Below are 20,110 nucleotides of genomic sequence, written 5' to 3' on the forward strand. Positions count from 1 at the left end.
CAGGACTGGGTTAGGTACTACAAACACAGAAGCGAATCGAACAAGCATAGTTCCTACCCTTGTGAAACCTGGAGAAAAACAAGGACAGCTGATTAGAAATTACAGCACAAGATTATGGAAAACAGGAGGAAGACTTAACCAAAGACTATTTGGAAGAATTAAGAGCTTAACACAGATAGATCTGAGCCATTCATTTAATTAGAAAGACAAATAGAGGGGATAGCAAGTTTTCCCTGAGTTTAATCATTACATACAGAGTATTGTCAGAATTTTACCTACACCACAGTTTACCAAGAGAAATATCCTTACCAGGGGGACCGTATTTCTTAGCATGATCTTTAATTTTAATATCTTGTTGTGGAACGTAAGACTATCACCTTTTTATTCATCCCCTTCTCCTAAATCTTGACAAAAATGTTTATTTCTTATAGCTGCTATTTGCATGTCTCAATCATGTTTAAATCTGGTTATTAAAAGGGCATATGCTATCACAAAAAAATATTGGCAAATAATGCAAAATTGCCTTTTATTGTTTTTTCACTAGATTTACCACAAAAAGTAAGAAGCAAGCGGGAAGGAGGAAGCAAGGTAGGAAAGGGGCAGGCAGGGGAAAAAAAATCACAGTATTTGTAAGAAAAAGAAGATGTATTTACTTTTGTTATTTTTGGATACTTGTGATTAAAATCATCTCCTGTCAAAGGCCTGGCATCTGAAGTAAATTTTTACTGAGTCTCATTCCTTCCTCATACATGTCCTTTCTTCCCACAACTTTGGGAAGGAGAAGAAATTTCAGGACTTCAAATTAGGTGAAGAATTTGTAAATATGCTATTAAAAGTAAAATCTATCAAAAGAAAAATAAATAAATTGGATTTTATTAAAATATTAAACTTTTGTTCCAAAAAGTCATGTTTGTATAAATATGTCAAAATTGACTCTACTGTAATGTACAACTAAACAGAACAAAATTTTTAATATTCCTAAATATAAAGAGAATGAAAAAAAAAAGCTACTCACTGTAAGAAAATATTACAAACAGAGAAAATCTGGTAAAGAACTATTATCTAGAATATGCAAAGGATTCTCAAAAATCATCAATAAAAAATAAACTAGTGACAACACCAAATTCTAGCAAGGGTGTGGAGAAACTCAACCACTGTTCCATTTATGATGGCAAAGTAAAATGGTATTACCACTTTTGATATGTTTGACAGGTTTTTTTAGAAAAAAATCAACATGCAATTGCCAATAAACAAACATGAGAAACTTTTTGTTGGTGTTGCCATTTCATTTTTATACTACTCCATGAAATATTGCAGATGTCAATTATAATGTTGGTGCAATAGAAATCCAGACAGCCTCTTGGTAATCTATACTCAGATGACAAAATGTTAAGGAGTTCATTTTCCAACTCCATTAATATTTTCTTCAATTTAGCATATGAAAATGATTTCATTAAATAATTGTCAATTAGCATTCAGGCTCCAGTCCCTTGATACCAAATTAAATCTCTGCATTACACATAAAAGAAAATCAGAATAAAGAGCCAATGACACCAATTGTCTTGTAACACTTTATTTTCAACTACTTGTACCTTTCTCAGGTAGTTACCAGAACAACTTGTTTATGGGGTTTTAGGGTTTAAGGTAAACATTTTTTTTTAAAAAAAGTTTCTCTCTACTATACAGAGTTGTGATATAAAAATGACTTATAGGCTATATATTTCAGAAAGTAGGTAGCAAGACTGTAATCCCACTGAGCAAACCTTCCTAGTTAACCCTGTTACAGAATGAAAAGCTATAATTCAGCAATCTTCTGATGAGAAGGCTTGAGAACATCAATGGATTGTTTAGTTTCCTCCACAAAGGGCCACCAGGATTTTTTCATAATCTCCCTTGGTTTCATCCTGTTGATTAAAAAATAGTGTACCCTTAGTGCTATGCAAAATCTTAAACAATATATTTTTAATTGTAGAAAAATTGCATATTTACAGACTATATCATACATTGCAGTACATCAGTGATCTGGGATCTATAATCAAAATATTGTTTGTATAATTAAATAATATGTACAGCCAAAATCTGGTAAGTGTGGATTGTTGTACAAAAAGCAAGGGCTTTCAAGATTCAAATTATAAACTTCCCTGAGTTAATTATGTTATATGTTAGAGCCATTTTTATCTAAGGGTAAAATACATTATATGGGATTGAATAAAGTATTACAAATATAACCTCATATATATGAGAAAAATATTTTGATTCACTCACCAGAATAACTCACTTTGTATTTGTAGTTTTTAGTTATTGGATACAAATAACAGTGTTAATTTAAATAGCTATCAATCTTTCAATATGTTCAAAATCATTGACTTTTCTTTCTGTCTTATATTTCAACATCCAAATGAGATAACTTTAACATATATTTCATACATTTTACCATGATAAAATTAATTAAAATATTTTTAATAATAAGCCTTTTATCTTCTGACAGATTTTAATTGCAAAATAAAACATGATGTCTATGCTAGTAAAAATTCTGAAATATTTTGAATATTTATGCAAGAGCAAGCAAACATTTTCATGATTTAAATTGAAAAATGTACTAGTTCTCCATTACTAGTGAGTAGATTTTGCCAGTGAAAGTTTATTGACAAAGTATTCACCTAGATATATTGAATTAATCTTATATATGAAATTTATGGATACAATGAGTTATCTCTTTTTTTGTTTTTGTCATTTAAAAAATAAAATAAGTTATTACAATGATATTTGAATACTTCTATTTGAAGAAACATAAAAACCTCTTCCAGTCACACTATGAACCTATAAATGCTAGACAAAATGTTAATGTAAATCTAGAGCTAATACAAGAAAGAAATGTGAAAAAAAAATCAGTTACTTAAATAACAGGCAAATAATTTTCCTTATCTCAGAAAATAAAATTTTAAGTTTTGTACAGATTTAGTTATGTATTTAGTCAGTTCTTCTTTTGAAGATGTTCCTAAAAGAAATTTCATTTGAGGAGGTGAGACTATAAAAAGCACTACATACCAGAATGGCTTGGCACAGAGAGATACCATACATCTTCTGATAGTATGCTTTGATTTCATTCATGTCGATTTCAGAACGGGAGACCATAACTCTGATCAACGTCTTATGACGGGTTCCAGCACCCTATACAAAAAATAAATAAATAAATAAAATTGTGTCATTTCTTGTATTCAGAAGGAACTCTCATTAAAGAGGGATTTAAAAGTGAATACCTTTTTATCTTTTCATATAATCTCTATGGAGAAACTACCTCCCTATTCTTACACCACAAACACACACACACACACACACACACACACGGGGGTACCCAGACAAGTGGTAATGAAATTAAAAGAAACCAGCTGCCTGATTAAAGCTTTTCAACCTCCTAACTGGCCTTCTACCAGTCAGTCTTTCCTATATATGAACCATCCAACAATTGCAAATAAAGAGCATTTTTACAAAATTGTGACTTAGATAATCTAACTCATCTAGTTAAAATACTTCATCAGTCTCCTGTTGCTCTCAGGATGAAAACTAATCATTTTATCAGCCTTACAATATCCTGCTTGACTGCACAACCTCTTCCACTGTGCACCGTCACTCTGATGATATTTACCACCTGAAAAGGGTTGTGCTACTGTCTGCTTTCAAGCTTAAGGACGTGCTGTTTCCTCTTCTTGGACCACCCTTGCTTTGTCCCCCTTATCATCCACCCTTGTCCTTACCTGGCTCATGTATACTCAGGTTCAGGTCTTAGGTTAGCTGACAGCAAGCCTACGTGGTTTCTGAAGTCTGGGGCACATGTCCCTTTTTTCTCTCCCTTAATGCCAAGTAGTCATCATTACCCATCTAAATACCACACTGACAGTGGCAGGCATGGTGACAGCAAATGTGCTAAGTACCCTATACCAGTACTTGTCATTTTGTGTTAGGCATGCCTAATGTTTCTACCATCTCCCAGGATTCCTTAGTAGTATTTGAATGGTTAGAAACCCCCTGCCCCTATATTTCTCTGAAGACCTCCTCATTTTTTAGTACAAAGAGTAAACAAAGATAACTTCATAACTATTCATTTGAGAACTCAAAATGAAAATATAGAGGTGGTATCCTGTATAATACTGTGCATGTTAGACGGTAAAGTTAAAGTGATATAGGTTTAAGTATCTCAAATTCATCTTAGTAATACCTTCTACTTCTGTAACCATGGAATGACATTTTAAAAGATTCACTATTAATTCATGGCATAAAAGACAGCATAATAAAAAAGATAAATGAAAAGAAAATGGAAGGTTATAAAACACACAACTTTAGTGGAAGTAGGCTACTAAAATCACACATTAAAAGGGAAGGTATATCACCCTTCCCTTGGTGTCTCAAGTTTTGCAAGTCACAAGTCAGCCATAAATCACTTACAAGCTGCCATTACAACCACATCCATGTATTTTTAAAAATGCACCAAATCTAACACAAATAAAGTAGTAGATTTTCTCTTGCATTGAATAGAAAAAAGATTCTCTTCAATGAGAAGATATTAACTCCAATTTTCAAACAATATTAGGTTTTCTATACTGCAAATACATTTATTCTCTAAGCAAAGCATATGAGTGGATGGTACCTTCATGGCCAGATGAAGCTTCTCAGCAAAGAAAGCTGGTTTGCTTGTGGCACACTTCACTGCAAGAGAGATGAGTTTTAGTTGATATATTCATCACAGAAGAAAGATGCATATGAAAGAAACAGGAATAGAGAGTTTTGCCAATAGGTTTCCATCTACCACTAGTTCTTTCCCATCCCAATATGAGACATTCACCTTAAATAAAGATATTGTAACTCTCCAGATGGTGGTCCTGAAAATATCAACTATTTCCTAATTATATTTAATTCATCCCAACTGCAACTTCAAGAGTTACAGCTATCCCAAATAAACTCTCAGTGCACACAGGGAAACAAGCGAGTATTTAAGGTCATACAAGTAAGTATTTGAATCATTTGTAATAAGAACATTTTTTAAAGTCCTGCAATACAACAAGCTTTAAATATAAAGAAGCTGCTCAAACAAAATACTAGCACAGGTCTATTTGTGGAGTTTTCTTTATTTGCTATTCCAAGGGAGATCCATGGACCTACTCCTGTCTACCAGAGGCTTGTTAGAAATGCAGAACCTACTGAATCAGGATCTGCATGTTAACACAATTCCCAGGGTATTCAACCATAAGCAAGGTAATATTTGAGCAGCACTTCTTGAGATACAGATTCTTTTACTCTGATGGTCATCTCAATAATCTAGAAGACCTTTTAAACACTCAAATTTTCAGAAGCCAACTTCAAACTGCTAAATCAGATTCTGCTAGGCTTGACCAAGACCGTACAACTAACAAATGGCAGAATAGAATTTGAATATACATTTATCTAATTCCAAATCCCATGCCTTTGTTGACCATTCTTGACTGTGCAGCAGTGTGTCCATCTTAGTGTACCGCTTGGCATAAGTAGGTATTTGATAAGTACATTCTACTTCTCCATGTTTTTGAAAAGGGAAATAGTATCTGTTGCTATTAAGAAGATTATCATACTTCTTTGTCAGTCTTACAAATAGCCTCCATCTGAAACATGGATGTATCACCTCTGAAGGTTGGTGCTTTGTTGGTTTGTTTGACATATTAGGCAACATTAAAAACACAGTTCCTAGTTAGAAATTTCTTTGAAGCCCAGGACTACATACCAATGGCTGTAAGGCACTTCTCAATGTCACCCTTCAGCTCCAGGTCCAGGACTTTGTTCATGTCATGTTTGCTGTATTTGGTATATTTCTGAAAAACTGAACATTAAATTTAAATTAAGGTACATACAAATCATCCTTTAAAAAAGTCTAGCAAAATCAGGGTAACTGATTCAAGGAAATTCTAGGGTTGGCTAAACTCCAGCCACACTTTAAAAACTATTCAAACAAATCAGCATAATATGAATACTTCATCTCCTCCTAGGAATGTAACCCATGTGGCCATTTTGGTGCTCCTGTATATTTGGGGAAAAGTTTGCAAGTGTTAACAGTTATTAGAAATGATTCATGATGGCAACTATAACATTTACTACAGCAGAATTATGTGCCAAAGCAAATGGATGTTCCCCCATATAAAGATCTGCATGGTGATTTTCTCTTGTTTAGCATTAGAAATCAATGTGTTATTATAAGATAATGAGCTTTAGATAGGCATCATGGCATTACTCTTGCCTTGGCTACTGTTGGGCTCAGAGCAAGTCTTGTGCTCAAAGGCCAGAAGTCTTTTTGAGCTATATTTGGTTTTGCTTTAACTTTTGTTTTCTGTAATACCTGTGTAATCTTTTCTTCATTTACCCCCAAGTGTTTTGGTATGTTTTGTTCCATTATATGGGTATTTTTTGTCATATCTAAGCCAAATCTTTGGGGAGAATAGAAACTGTGAAAATAAACAATGTTCTGCGTGCCAAAGATGTAAAATGTATTTCCAATACATTGTAAAAATGGGCAAATAGCTCTACTGGGTCAGGAGCACTGTACCATATGATATAGGAGGGACCTGAATAAGACTTTTCTCTTTCCCTGCTCTATATGTCCTCAGTGAAAAAAAATTCCATTTTCCATGAACTGATACCACAAAAATATTTTTCTTGTTACCTCTACGAAGATGGGGATAGCTTCTTGAGGTAAGAATGGTATTGAACACATTCAAATCTGTCCCCTTTCTCCTTTCACCTGCTTCATATAAGGCCTGTCAAGAAACACAAAAGATAAACACTTGATTATCTGCCAAAATGTTCTGTCCATCAGGATGGTAAAATTTCCCCAAAGCTTTTCTAGACAGTTGCTCTGTGTTCAATACAATGAGAGGATGCCAGAAGAAGACTGCACATTCCTCAATGACAGGGACCTATTTTGTTTGTCATGTCTGCCACTAACTCTCTCAAGGTCCCATGTAAACCCTAGAGACAAGAATATATTTGCAGAACACATGTTTGCAGAATTATATTGCCTTAAGATTATGCTGCACATCAAGACCTCTTCAAGTAACTCTCTTTAAAAGATTCTTACTCTACTATTCAAAGTAATTATCATTAAATGGTACTTGTAAATCAATAAATTAACCATAAGCTAGATCAGGTGTTTTGATATTACAATTTCTAAGATTCAAATGCTGACTCTGAAATTTAAAGGCTATATAATCTTAGGCAAATAATTTAACTTTACTAAACCACAAATTTTCATCTTTTGTAAATGAAATAGATAATCCCCTGCCCTATTGTCATAAGTATGCTCTGTTAACTTTGAAATGTTAATTACTATCATCCTCCTGGGTCACACTAATCCATGTAGCCTCTATAAATATACATCTAAGTGCCCTGAGAGTCTTAAAATGGAAAACGTATTCAGAGATGTCACAAGCAAACAAGAATAATTTTTATCATGGGCAATTATTCAAGTGCTCACTCTTGTTCTTTTATATGCTTGTAAAATTTCTGTTTAAACAATCGAACTTTCAATAAAAAGTTATTTTGAACTTTTCAAGCAAAATGATCTGCTATGTATGTATTTAATTAAACAAAAAGTTAATTAGTGCCTATTGCAAGATAATGTACTGGTACAATATGTTGATGTGGGTGGACAAATAAGTTTTTTTTTTTCCTTAATGACTCATTGTGTTGGGAAAGCATAATGCAAATAATTGTTCTTTTAAATGGAAATTCCAGATCTGAAATGTTCTGCTTTTTTCTAACATCAACAATGGTTTACTGCATAAATAATGGTAACTTCATTGAATGGTATGCAATAGTATGTTTTCAATGATATAACTTTGATATTATAATTTAAATTGTATTTATAATATCACTGCAAAAATTTTAGAATATAAATTTGCATCTGTAAACCATTTCATAATCACTGTTAAAAGAATGTTAGATGTGCTTACTGTTTTATATCTTGAACTTAAAATTTTTTCTTCCCTTTCTTATACTTGATAAAATGAAAATTTAGAATTGTTCTCAAAAAAGCAATTCTTGGAAAACAAACAAACAAAAATTCTCATTGTTCTCTTTTAATCCTCTCTGGCTGTATGAGATCCATTGAAAACTTAAAGACCATATTTTCACTCTTGAACTAGGAAGCTGTATCTCATTCAGGGAAGGAATGTTAAGGAACCACTGGCTTCTCAGCAGATCTGAACCCTGATGTCACACAGGGTGACCTGTGCAGTGTAAGAAGACCTACTGAAGCAATATTTTCTGAGCTTTTGCTTACCCTGGCATCTGTATCAGCCAAGTCTTCGTTCACACCCAAATCTTCACATCTGTCACCCTAAAAAGAAAAAAAAAAAGGCTCATTCTATCATAAGCTTTAAATAATCACATGATTTACTTAATTCCCTTGAACTCGGACACATAATTTTTGAGAAAAGAGAGTCAAAAGAGAATCTTGTCTTTTGTGAAAACATGGATGAAAGTGAGGGGCACTATACTAAGTGAAATAAGCCAGGCACAGAAAGATGACCTCAGTTAGACGTGGAATTTTAAAAAGCTGAACTCACAGAAGTGGAGAGTAGATGGTTACCAGAGTCAGGGGGAAGGGAAGATATTGACCCAGGAGTACTAAGTTTCAGACCGGAAGCATAAGTTTGGGGATCTATTGCACAGCAAGGTGACCATAGTCAATGATTTAATATAGTGTATATTTCTAAGTAACTAAGAGAGTAAATTTCAAATGTTTCACCATAAAAAAGGACAGTTAATCAAGGTAATGAGTATACTATTTAGCTTGATTTAGTAATCCCACATGTATACATATGTAAAACATCACAATGTACCCATAAATGCAATATGATTTATCGATTAAAATAGTATTAATTAAAAAAAGAAAATAAAGAAAAATAGTTAATTACTTATTTCTAGAGAGGGTTCAAATATCAGATTTTACTGTTCATGAAAGAGCAGAGGAATTTCCCAAAGTATGTGTTATACCTTAGCAAGAGAAAGCAAAGCATTCCTAAAGTCTCCAGATGTGTCCGAGGTGATGTCTTTGGCTAGATCTCTTTTCAGTTCTAAGAAACAAGAAAAATAGGTTTTTTAGTAAGCTATTGAAAAACAATGGTGCTAATAATAGAATAACCATATCTGACATGTCTGTATTTGCTTACAACTTATAATTGCCACAATGTCCATTGACTTATGAAACATATTTCAAATTATTATCATTTTTGAATAAAATTTGAGAAATTAGAACAGGTGAAATTTTAGATAATGAAATTGATTTCCTAACCAACCTAGATGCCCTTCAATAGATGCATGGATAAAGAAACTATGGTTTATAGACACAATGAAATATTACTCAGTCTTAAAAAAGAATGAAATTATGGCATTTGCAGGTAAATGGATAGAGCTGGAAAATATCATGCTAAGCAAAGTAAGCCAATCCCACAAAAACAAAGGCCAAATGTTTTCTCTGATAAGTGAATGCTGAAACATAATGGTGTGGGGGAGTGAACAAGGGAAGAATGGAGGAATTTTGCATTGGGCAGAGAGGAATGATGGGAAGGGAGGGGGGGTGAAGGTGAGAAAGCTGGTGGAAAGAGATGGACATTATTACTCTATGTATGTGTAGGACTGCACGAAAGGCATGACTGCATTGTGTACAAATCAGAGAAGTGAAAAGTTATGCTCCATTTATGTACAATGAGTCAAAATGCATTCTACTGTCATGTATAGTTAATGACAACAAATAAATAAATTATTTCCTGTAGGGCATTGGAAGCAATCTGAACAACACTGTGAATGAAAACCCAGAGTCAAAAAGTTTTTTCTAACAAGAATAATTTGCTTAAGTACATATTTACCAAATAATTCTGAAATAAAAGTATGCCAGAATTAAGCAATATAGTGAATAGAGCAGGTATTTAAAAGAATAAAACAAAAATACACACTTCAGCATAAATTATTTATTTACTTTAAAAAGTGTAACTATCTTGTATGCAATAGAGCTTAATGATGTATGTATGTGTATAGAGATATTTTAACCTGTCAATATACACTCATTAAGTGTATAAAATCATGCTGTAATAGAAAAAAAAATAGCTGAATTTGTAATTGACTAGAAACAGAGCAATTTAATAAGCTATCAATGGACTAATCTTCATCATAATGGAGAAATATGGATGTTTACCTTTATGAAATATGCTTTATCAAACAAAAATTAATAACAATGTCCCTTTTGGTTATTATCACTGATAGATAGATATAAGGTAAACATCTGTAATGACATAAACATTTCAAAAATTAAGTTAAAATCTTCTTGCTTTCATACTTTTATTATATTGTTCTAAAAACAACATATAAGAACTTTTGGGCTTTCAGGGCTTGTTATGAGAACAAGGGAGGAAGATATCAAATGGAGGGAGTCATGTATTGGTTTGGGGAAAGAAAAGGAATATAGTAATTGATATGTGGGTATCCTCTTATTAGTGGGGAGCATGTCATTTAAATGAGATATTTCACTGAATAGGTAAAATGAGTCATGGTTGGTCTCTCTATACCATGAATCTAATTGAGATAAAGAGTATGGGAATCATTTATGTTCATAATGGTAAAGTTAAGGTTTCCAACATAGAATTAAAAGTACCTAATTCTTTTCCTTGTCAAAGACAGGTGAACAATATTTTTGAAGATGTTTTATTACATACTCTTCTCAAAATTAAAAAAAATAACACTGGACCATTTTCATGAAATAACTCTCAGAACACAATGCTCTGAATTAAGGTCTCCATCCTAATAACTTGAGCCTATTAGTTCTGGATGGATATTTTCTATTAAATGCCAGCCCCATGTGACCTGGGACCTGGGATATCAGCACTCTAGCACATTGAATGCTGCCTGATAACAATGTATGCTTTTAGTAGACATGTGTAAAACAGTAAAGACACATTTTAATAGGTAGGCTTTCCAAAGCCTGCACAACCAACATCTGCATTTAATTTTAAGATAGTGTATCAGAATTCCTTTCCCAGGAGCACACTTGGACTGTTGGACACTACAACTTACCATCTCTGTAGACTCTGTTAATTTCTCTTATTTCTCTGTTATTTCTTGATGCCAAAATTTCAATCAGAGTGTCTTCATCAGTCCCAAGTCCCTGAATTGAAAGAAGAGAAAAGGAAAAACATATACAAATCTGGATTCAGGAGGATCAACCAGATTTTTTTTAATTTAATTTGAATTTAAGTTGTTTGAATTTAATCATGTCAATTTCACCTGTAATTTTTAATAATTATGATAAATTCTATTTACTGTATGCCTCTAAAACAAATTGGGTTTAAAAACCAATATTTCAGGTAAAGACATAAAAATGCAGATATTTGATTTAGATCATGTTCAAGAAGGATATTAGTGCCAACATTTATTTTTTCTCTACTAATTTATATTTATTGAATTATTGATTTACTAATTCACTGAGCTCCCACTGATTGACATACACTGTACTAGATATTGAAGAAGTGATGCTAGGAATAAGCAGACTTGCTCTATTTACTGTCCTAAGAAAGGAGTTTTGCCTAATCAGGAGGGTTACCTTCATGGCAGCACGGAGCTCATCTGCATCAAATTGGGCTGGAGTTTTCAGCAGAGCTAAAACAACTTCTTCCAGGTGACCTGTAAGGGCTTTCTTCAGAATTTCATCCAGGGGCTATAAGAAAGTTTAGAAGAAGTTAGGTGCTAGCTTATATAGCAATGTGCTGATACTTGATTTTAGGTCATCTTGCTAGAATTTCCTAAACACAGCCATCTTTTAGAGTTCCTTCCCTTCACCTTGACAAGCATGACAGATATTTAGGAATGTCATCTTCATTTTTTAGATCTAGAGAGATTAGATGAAATTTACTGAATCTATTTTTAATTTCTTAGAGAATAGGGTTCTCAATCTTAATACAGAAAAGAAATCACACAGTTCAAAGAACAGAAATCTGTGTTATCAACAGAAAATAGTAGTAAGAATACTTTTAAAACATGATATGAAGTTTTCCAAGCATTGAGCTTTGTGCTGCTCAGATAAGTACTATCATTGAACATCAATGATATACAGCTTTCTAATGGCACCAATTTAAAAAAAAAATTATATCCATATTTTCTGTAGAAGATACAAAGCTTACTTCTAAAATAAATATATACAAACTTTAAATTTCAACTCATTTTAAATTTAGCAGAAGATGCACTTCAATCAAAATATATTCTTTGTCACCTATATTAATTTTAATATTTGTTATGTTCAGATTGAAGACTTATCTCTAATATAGAACATCACTTCTGCAAAGAACTTACACAAAGATGACCAGCATATGAAACCAACTAATTTGCTAAACTTGAATCAATTGTAATGAAATGGATGAATAAATACTGCAATGCCAGTCTCAGATATAACGGGAGAACGATAGCTAGAAACTTGAAGAACTAGGTAAGTGTGCTTCAGAATCTACGATTATGCATAAATAAAACCCAAATCAAACTTCAAACCTACCTTTCCCTTTTCCTGGAGGTATGCAGCTTTGATTTGTTGACGCTGAGCATTGTTTCTCTTAGTCAGAATGTCAATAATGGTTGCTTCATCCACACCTGGAAATAAAGAGACTCTAGGCTTTAAAATCAATTTTCCTCATAATCAACAACTAACATAAAATGATTCATTTTCAAGTTGCTCCAAGTGAGGTTCTAAACGAACCAAAAAATATAAATTATGTCATCCCAAGAAATAAATGCTACACTACTATCAAGCTAAAGCATTTAGGATGGCATTTCATTCATTTGAATAAAAAATGAAACTCCAATTAATTGTCCCTGGACCTCAGTGTCACAGGGTTTGGTCCCAGTTTAAACCCTAAAAGTGATCAGAATGGTGATTTCAGGATTGAGTATCTGCTTGAAATGGGTTCTGTGGATACCTGTTATAGCATTTATTCCATTGATTATACCACATTTTTCAAAGTAACAAGAAAGGAAATATATCTTCATTCAACAAAGAAAACTTTTATCTTCAAATGAAATTCTCTTTCCAGTCTCTCAGGTCTATTATTCAACAGCCAATGGAAAGTCACTCTGGAGTTCTGGGGAGCAGCTGTCCTCAGGAGACACACTCACCTTTAGCCATGATGGCTTTGTGCAAAGCTTCAACATCCGAGGAAGGATTGAAGCTAGGATAGGGGCTTACGGCTGACCCAGGACCACCTTTGGATGATTTCACAGTTTGCTATGGTGGAGATAGAGGCATACATTAATGTCCATTTACTTGTGTTAATTCCATTTGAAAATGGTAACTAAGTCATTGTACTTACAACATATTCCTGCTCTTGGTTGTCAATAAACCAGGCCTGCTTGAGGAATTCTGATACCATTGCCATTTTCAAAGAAGTGTCTGGAAAGAAAATGGGTAGATGTCTTTATGAAACAAACCCACCACACACAAACACTCCCCCTACATACCCAAGACATAGCATTATAAAGTTACCTGGTTCTTACTTGCTGGGATTTTATTTAGGGGCATAATAAATATGAAGTGTAGGTATTTTAAATGGTCTAACTCTAAAAAAGAAACTCATAGCCTCCACTCAGAAACTGAACTCTTTCTTGGTATATTTAATCCTAACCTTCTTAGAACAAGTGCTGGCTGAGCAAAGCCTTTTACGAAATGAGTCAAGATTAATCTGTCAGAAAGTAGAAGAGAATAAAACAGAGAAGTTGATCTTATTTGGAAAGCTGAAAAAAGTTTGCTGGGGCGAAAAATGTTGACAGAAGCTGAAACAAAGAAGTTCAAATGTATGTCCAGAGCATTAAGGAAATGATACGTTTGTAAAAACAAAGTGGCACAATTTCATTTATATTTCAGAAAGAAACTTCATTGCAGGTCATGGAGAATGACTAAGACAGGGACAAGTTGGAAGATTGGAGATCACTTAGTAGGTTATTAGAGAATTTGTGTGAGATGAATTAGGGCCTGTACCACGGGATGCTTAGAGAAAAAGCATAAGTTTTACATTTGTGAGGTCAATATTCTTTTTTTTTTTTTTAAAGAGAGTGAGAGAGGGAGAGAATTTTTTTTTAATTTTTTTTTTTAGTTATCGGCGGACACAACATCGTTATTTGTATGTGGTGCTGAGGATCGAACCTGGGACGCACACAAGCCAAGCGAGCACGCTACTGTTTGAGCCACATCCCCAGCCTGAGGTCAATATTCTGTAACAATCTGCAGGTGTGGTTTACTTAAAACTCATTTTACTCAAAAATCCATGTATTTCTTCCCAAATCATCCACTTTCTTCTTCCATTTCTGGGTGAAAAATGGTTTCACTACTTATAGTAATTGCTATCTTCACATTTCCTTCTATCTGAACTAAGTATTAGACATGTGTTTTTTTCCTCAACACATATGCACGCATGCATGTACACACACACACACACACACACACACACACAGCTGGACATGGATTATTTTGTACCAATATTTTTTTCTAACAAGAAGCACTGGAGTGAAATTGCAGCATGCATGCCCTGATGTCAAACTTTATCTTAAATAAAATTTCTTAAATTGTTCTGTTGTGATAATATTTTTACTTAATGGAGCATATGTATTTTTAAAACTTTATGCATGTTAAAAATTAATGTGTCTTCTGTTTTCTTCATGTACACACACACACAAAAAAAATGCCATCAATGATCCTTTTTCTCTGGAGCTGTATTTTAGAAGTTCATACTGAAAATCTACCCTGATATCTCTTTCCACACCCTTTTGTTATATCACTTTGGAGACTACTCTCATGGATTCTTGTGAAGGAGGTTGAAAAAATAATCTCTGCAGTTTTAAATTCATGATATGAAGTGAATTGACTCAGGAGGAGTTAAACTCATAACCTGATTCCTTAACAGCATGTTCAGACAAAGTATTTCAATCCACACCTGCTGAAAAATGACTGCACTTCCAAGTAATGAGATTAAATACCGGAGGGAAATAATATCCAAAACAGAAACAACTGCCACTTAATTATCATGGGGATTGTTCAAATTACTATTTTGTCATCTGTGTGAAAAACCAGTATATTGTGCATTCAGTTAATGCATTTTCTTCTCTCCAGCAACCCATAAATTTAGCTGTTTTCCTATGGTAAAGTCATGATGTGCAGTTTTGCACAAGATTTTACTTCCCATTATAGTCTAATCTGGTGCAATTGCTGTTGCCACATGAAATTTCAAATGCAAACTGTTTAATTGGCACATCCTACATTGCATAGCAATTCTAGTAAAATTTCAAATATTCAGAATTTCTTTTTCATCATCTCACTCAAACCTTTAATAAAGTAGAATCCTCAAAAAAGTAATATAATTGGTCACTTGGCAAAGTTTTTTTTTCTATTACTTATAAAAACATGTTCAATAATTCTATTCTTTTCAACTAGAGAAGAAAAATTCCTAAAGAGAGCAAAGCAGAAATAAGAATATTTGCAAATGTGCTACTAAAAGTACATCCATTAAAAATACTGAGAAAGTCTAGGAAAATAATGATATTGCTGTATTAATTACATAACACAAAATAACAATAAGGGAGTTGAATAATTTATTTGACATGAGTGTCCTTAGACAAGAGAGCTTTGTGACTTGTAACTTCTGAGTGCCTACATTTTAGTCTGGACTCTTGGCCTAGAAACATAGTCTAGGAGAGAAAATCATGAGAATGGAATCACCCTCAAGACAGTCCAGGGAGGGAAATGAAAGTTGAGTCTGTCAAATAACATCTTCTAGCTCTTAGAAAAGCTTAGACACAAGATGATGGTAGGATGTAAGAAACTGTTCTAAAGGAAACATATTTTACCATAGTCTGCTAGTTTAGTGCCCTCATCAAATTTCATGTATTAACAGAATTTTTTCATAACCATAGCACACCTTACAAATACCACAGCAAAACAAAATTTTGGCCCAATTTTATTACTAAATCCCTCTGCCTATTCATTACTTTACACTGTGTATGAAAACCACCTTAAACTTAAGAGTTCAAAATAGGTTTTCTTTTTTAATAATATGTTTAAAACTTGACTAGATTTTTAAGATCCTATTCTACTAGGTATTTTAGGTTAATATGTATTTCAATTAGCTACCAGTGAGTTTCAAACCAAGTTTATCTCCATGATGAGCATCAGCTATTTTGGGGTGAAATTAGCTATTTGTACATAGGGCTGACCTACAAGAAAATTAATAATGTTCCACATTTCTTCTGACTGATGAACAAGCACTATATACCAATCTCACTTTATCTATGGATTAAATATGTAGCTTTTTAAAGGTTAGAATATTTTTGTATATTTGTGTGTCCTAAGAGAGTCCCCATCATTTTTCTATCCTTATCAGCCTTATGAAAGGCAACTTCCAGAATTTGTGACAGAGGAAGCTTTGTTCTGTGGTTTACCATAACTTCCTGGTTACAACAGTGATATTACTATGTTAACTGCATAACACAACATACAAAAGATAACAGGCTTGAGCAATTTATTTGACACAAGAGAGTGTCCCTGGAGGAGATATCTTCATGATTTGTCTTGGTTACATGCAAGAACTATCAGAATTCTGCAATGCCAGTAGCATCGCCTCTTGTTTGGAACAACTTTATCATCATAATCTCATTTTCTGTCTAGGAAAAAAAGAGAGTGATTTTCAGTCAGTGTTGTAGCTAGTAGTGGCCAGAATTGTGACACAAATCCATGCCTTCTGACTTCTACGTGTTACATGCTTTAAAAATTAGTGACCAAAAGACAATAATATCAAGGACAATATTATTTTTAATAACTCACACTTAAAAATCACATTCATTAACAATCAAACCATGGAGACTATAGCAGATTTCATAGCAGCACTAGGGAGTTTATTTTTAAATGCTTTGGCCTAGTACATTTTTTTTCCTTGACTATGTATTTTATAAATCCTTACCATTGCTATTCTTGAGAAGAAGACAATTAAACTATACAATGGCCTGATTCTGAGGAACCAATTTATGAAATGTAAGTTTATAGATGTTTTACTTCTAGCTTTTTGAATAGGGAGTTTCCATTGCCTGAAATGTGCTTTCTCCTGCACACCCTCTTCCATTCACCTAACTAACTGCTTACTTCTAAGTGAGGACTTAGCATAGAGGACCCATCACATCCTACACCAAGCCTTCATTGAGTCCTCAGCACTGGATTGACCTTCTGTGCTCTCCCAAAGCATACTGTCTTCATCTCTGCAGTAGCTCAACTATTGTGCTCTTACCCCTTTCTGACGACTCATTTATAGCCCCCAGAAGCATTCCATGAGAGCAGAGCAAATATATCATTCATTATGTACATCCTAACCCTGGAAAAATGCCTGGTATTTAGTATGTTTGTAACTATTATTGAATTAATAAATAATGCATCATTGCTAGGATTTTAGAAAAGATCTATACCGGTTTAATCATCATCTATCCACATCTATAGAATAGCAACTTAAAAACTAAAGTACTCCTGGCCTTAATTGGATTTTCTTCATTTTTACTTATTTATTACTGGTGCATTTTAATTATACGTAAAAGTGGAATTCATTATCTCAAGTCCAAATTTGTATATAACATAATTTGCTGAGTTTTCCCTCTCCCCCATCCACTTGTTTTACTATATTGATTTTCCTTCTGTTATTATTAATAATAATATCTTCATCATTATTTTAATTAGTACATTATTATATACATATATATAAGCAGGATTCACTCTGGTATATTCATACATGGATGTAGTATATCTTGGTAGATTTCTTTTCCTAGTAGTTCCTCCTGCTCCCCTCCTCCCTCACTTTAGATCCCTTTCCTCTATTCTATTAGCAATTTGACCCCAAGGAAATATCAAACTTCTCCAGATGATTTTAATTGATAAAATATAAATCTTGGAATGAATAGTATCTAAAAACCATTACAGCTCCGAAGTACCAATCTTAAATTTCACCTTGAGTGGTTGGAGGTGAAGAAAGTTAGCCTGATGAAGGAAGGCTACTATTGGATCTATCATGATCTTCATGATAAATATCTGTCAGAACTCAAAGGAAAAGGAAGTAGTTTACTTCAAAACAATTTATAGCTTATCACTAAATGTAATAGGCCCATTCACTTTGCTTTGATGTTAAATAAGTCACAAATTAATGGTTCTAGAGAGAATTAAGAACAATCAGTTTAGATAGCTAGTATCATGTACTGAAATCAACTTTGCAGATGTTTTGATTGAAAAAGTACTTAATAAGCTTGAAACTCTAGCTGGTTCCCTAATAGTGTTGTTATTATTTTGCCAACATCAATCATATGTTGGGTGTCTGCCAGATGTGGATGCCTGGGGCTAGGGCGGTAACATAACTTCTGGGTAAGAGATCATTTCAGAGTTATGAAACCAGTATTTTTCCATATTTGAATCATTTATAACATGCCTTCTCTTACAGCTACCAAAATACTTTTCTGCAGACATAGGAGAACATTGCTTTTTCAAAGTGTCTACATAATTTTAGGCACAACCAAAGCAAGAAAAAGCACATCTTTCTTAATTAGCTAACATTAAAAATTAGAAATCAAGGCATTTAATTAACATTTAAAATGTTTAAAAGAAAAATCCTTGAAGGAACATTTGTAAGGTTATGATTCATAATCTCTCACATAGCAAAGCTCTCAAGACTTGCTTTGTGTTTTCCTAAGGAGTTCTGTGACCAGTAGCTCATTCAACAGTCAAGATACTGCTAAGCTAGAAGAGCTTTTTGAAGGCCCCTCTGGCATTCCCATGGGATGACTTATCTGACACCACCCAGGAAATATTTCCTTTCCCTTAGGTTTTCAAACCAGCACTGGAAAAGCCTGTCCATGACACAGAGACTCCAGGGAAAAGAATGTGACCACACCCTGTTTAAATGAAATGAGTAATAAGTGGGCCTTCTTAAACTATATGAGTAAACATAACATTAATTTTAAAACGTTAATTGCAAAGAGCACAATTACCGCTCTGAGGTCTCTTTAGTTTGCCTTACAAAAGAGAAAAATAAATTATGAAACTTAATAGTTCCTTGTAACCTATCAGTGACACCCCTGTTTCTCTGACCACCCCCCCACCAAGTACCCCCTCCAGCATGATTTACATGTAACACACACACAGCTCCTGGAGACAGGGGATCCAAGGAGGAAGGAAGGAAAAACACAATCTTTCCAGGCTGGCACAGGCCAAGCACATTCTTTCCTTCTTTTCCATGGTAACTCAACAACAGTACAGGAAGAAAACTTAACATATTTTTGAAAATGTTCCTTAAATAAAATAAACATTCCAATTTGCGATTCTTAAAATATACATAAATATCCAATGTGATTTTACAGATTTATTAAAGCATACTAATGCAACTAGCCACAAATTCTATAGAAGCAATAACAGTCAAGTTCATCAAACTCCTTAGAAAAACACAAAGAAAAATCTAAAGAGTTTTTACTGGTGTTGGAAAAGTTTTCAAAACAACCCAAGCTATCTAAAGGCAAAATCAAGACTTACCTTTTTTCTACCTTCTTCTAAAGAATGAAAGAGAGGCTCTTCTCTGAAGGTTGCAGTCTAGAAGTGGAGCCTTGTACTTCTGATTTTATAGGATTTGAACGGAGGCCACACCTAGCAACCAGAAGTTAGTAATTGGCTTCCTTTTGTTTGAAGTACAGACTCAGCTTTGTCCAAAAACAAAGTGAAACGACTCTTGCAAAACTACTCACTAAACCAACTCAGCTGACAGTAAGAAGAAACGGAAGGACAGATTTTTTTCCTCCCTTCTTCCTTTTGCACATTTTTTTCCCCCAGATGGGAAAGAATGCGATACAGTTTCAAGTATGCAGTGCTGTCTGCTCGAATCCTAATGCCAAATATTGGCACACTTTTAAATTAAATAGATTGTACATTAACTTGAAAACCAAAAAAATCAAAGAAAGAAAAGGGTTTGAATTCCAGCTCCATTACCTATTACTATGTGACCCTTTGGACATATTTAATTTCCTTGAACTTGTTACTACTTTT

The 20,110-nt window shown here is 33.6% G+C and overlaps 1 protein-coding gene across 1 annotated transcript; it reads right to left on the bottom strand.

The window, feature by feature from the left end:
- Window positions 1-1,557: 1,557 nt before the first annotated feature.
- On the bottom strand, window positions 1,558-19,754 carry Anxa1 (annexin A1). The gene is made up of 13 exons (XM_027940073.2): window positions 19,604-19,754; window positions 13,371-13,450; window positions 13,177-13,285; window positions 12,560-12,654; window positions 11,618-11,731; window positions 11,092-11,182; window positions 9,019-9,098; window positions 8,303-8,359; window positions 6,686-6,779; window positions 5,753-5,848; window positions 4,646-4,704; window positions 3,049-3,171; window positions 1,558-1,904 (listed from the first exon to the last, which is right to left on the bottom strand). Exons 2-13 carry the CDS (start codon window positions 13,434-13,436, stop codon window positions 1,848-1,850), a joined length of 1,041 nt encoding a protein of 346 aa, XP_027795874.1. The 5' UTR covers window positions 13,437-13,450; window positions 19,604-19,754; the 3' UTR covers window positions 1,558-1,847.
- Between the last annotated feature and the right edge of the window lie 356 nt (window positions 19,755-20,110).

Source organism: Marmota flaviventris, chromosome 13, assembly GCF_047511675.1.
Source record: "Marmota flaviventris isolate mMarFla1 chromosome 13, mMarFla1.hap1, whole genome shotgun sequence".
Taxonomy (NCBI): Eukaryota; Metazoa; Chordata; class Mammalia; order Rodentia; family Sciuridae; genus Marmota; species Marmota flaviventris.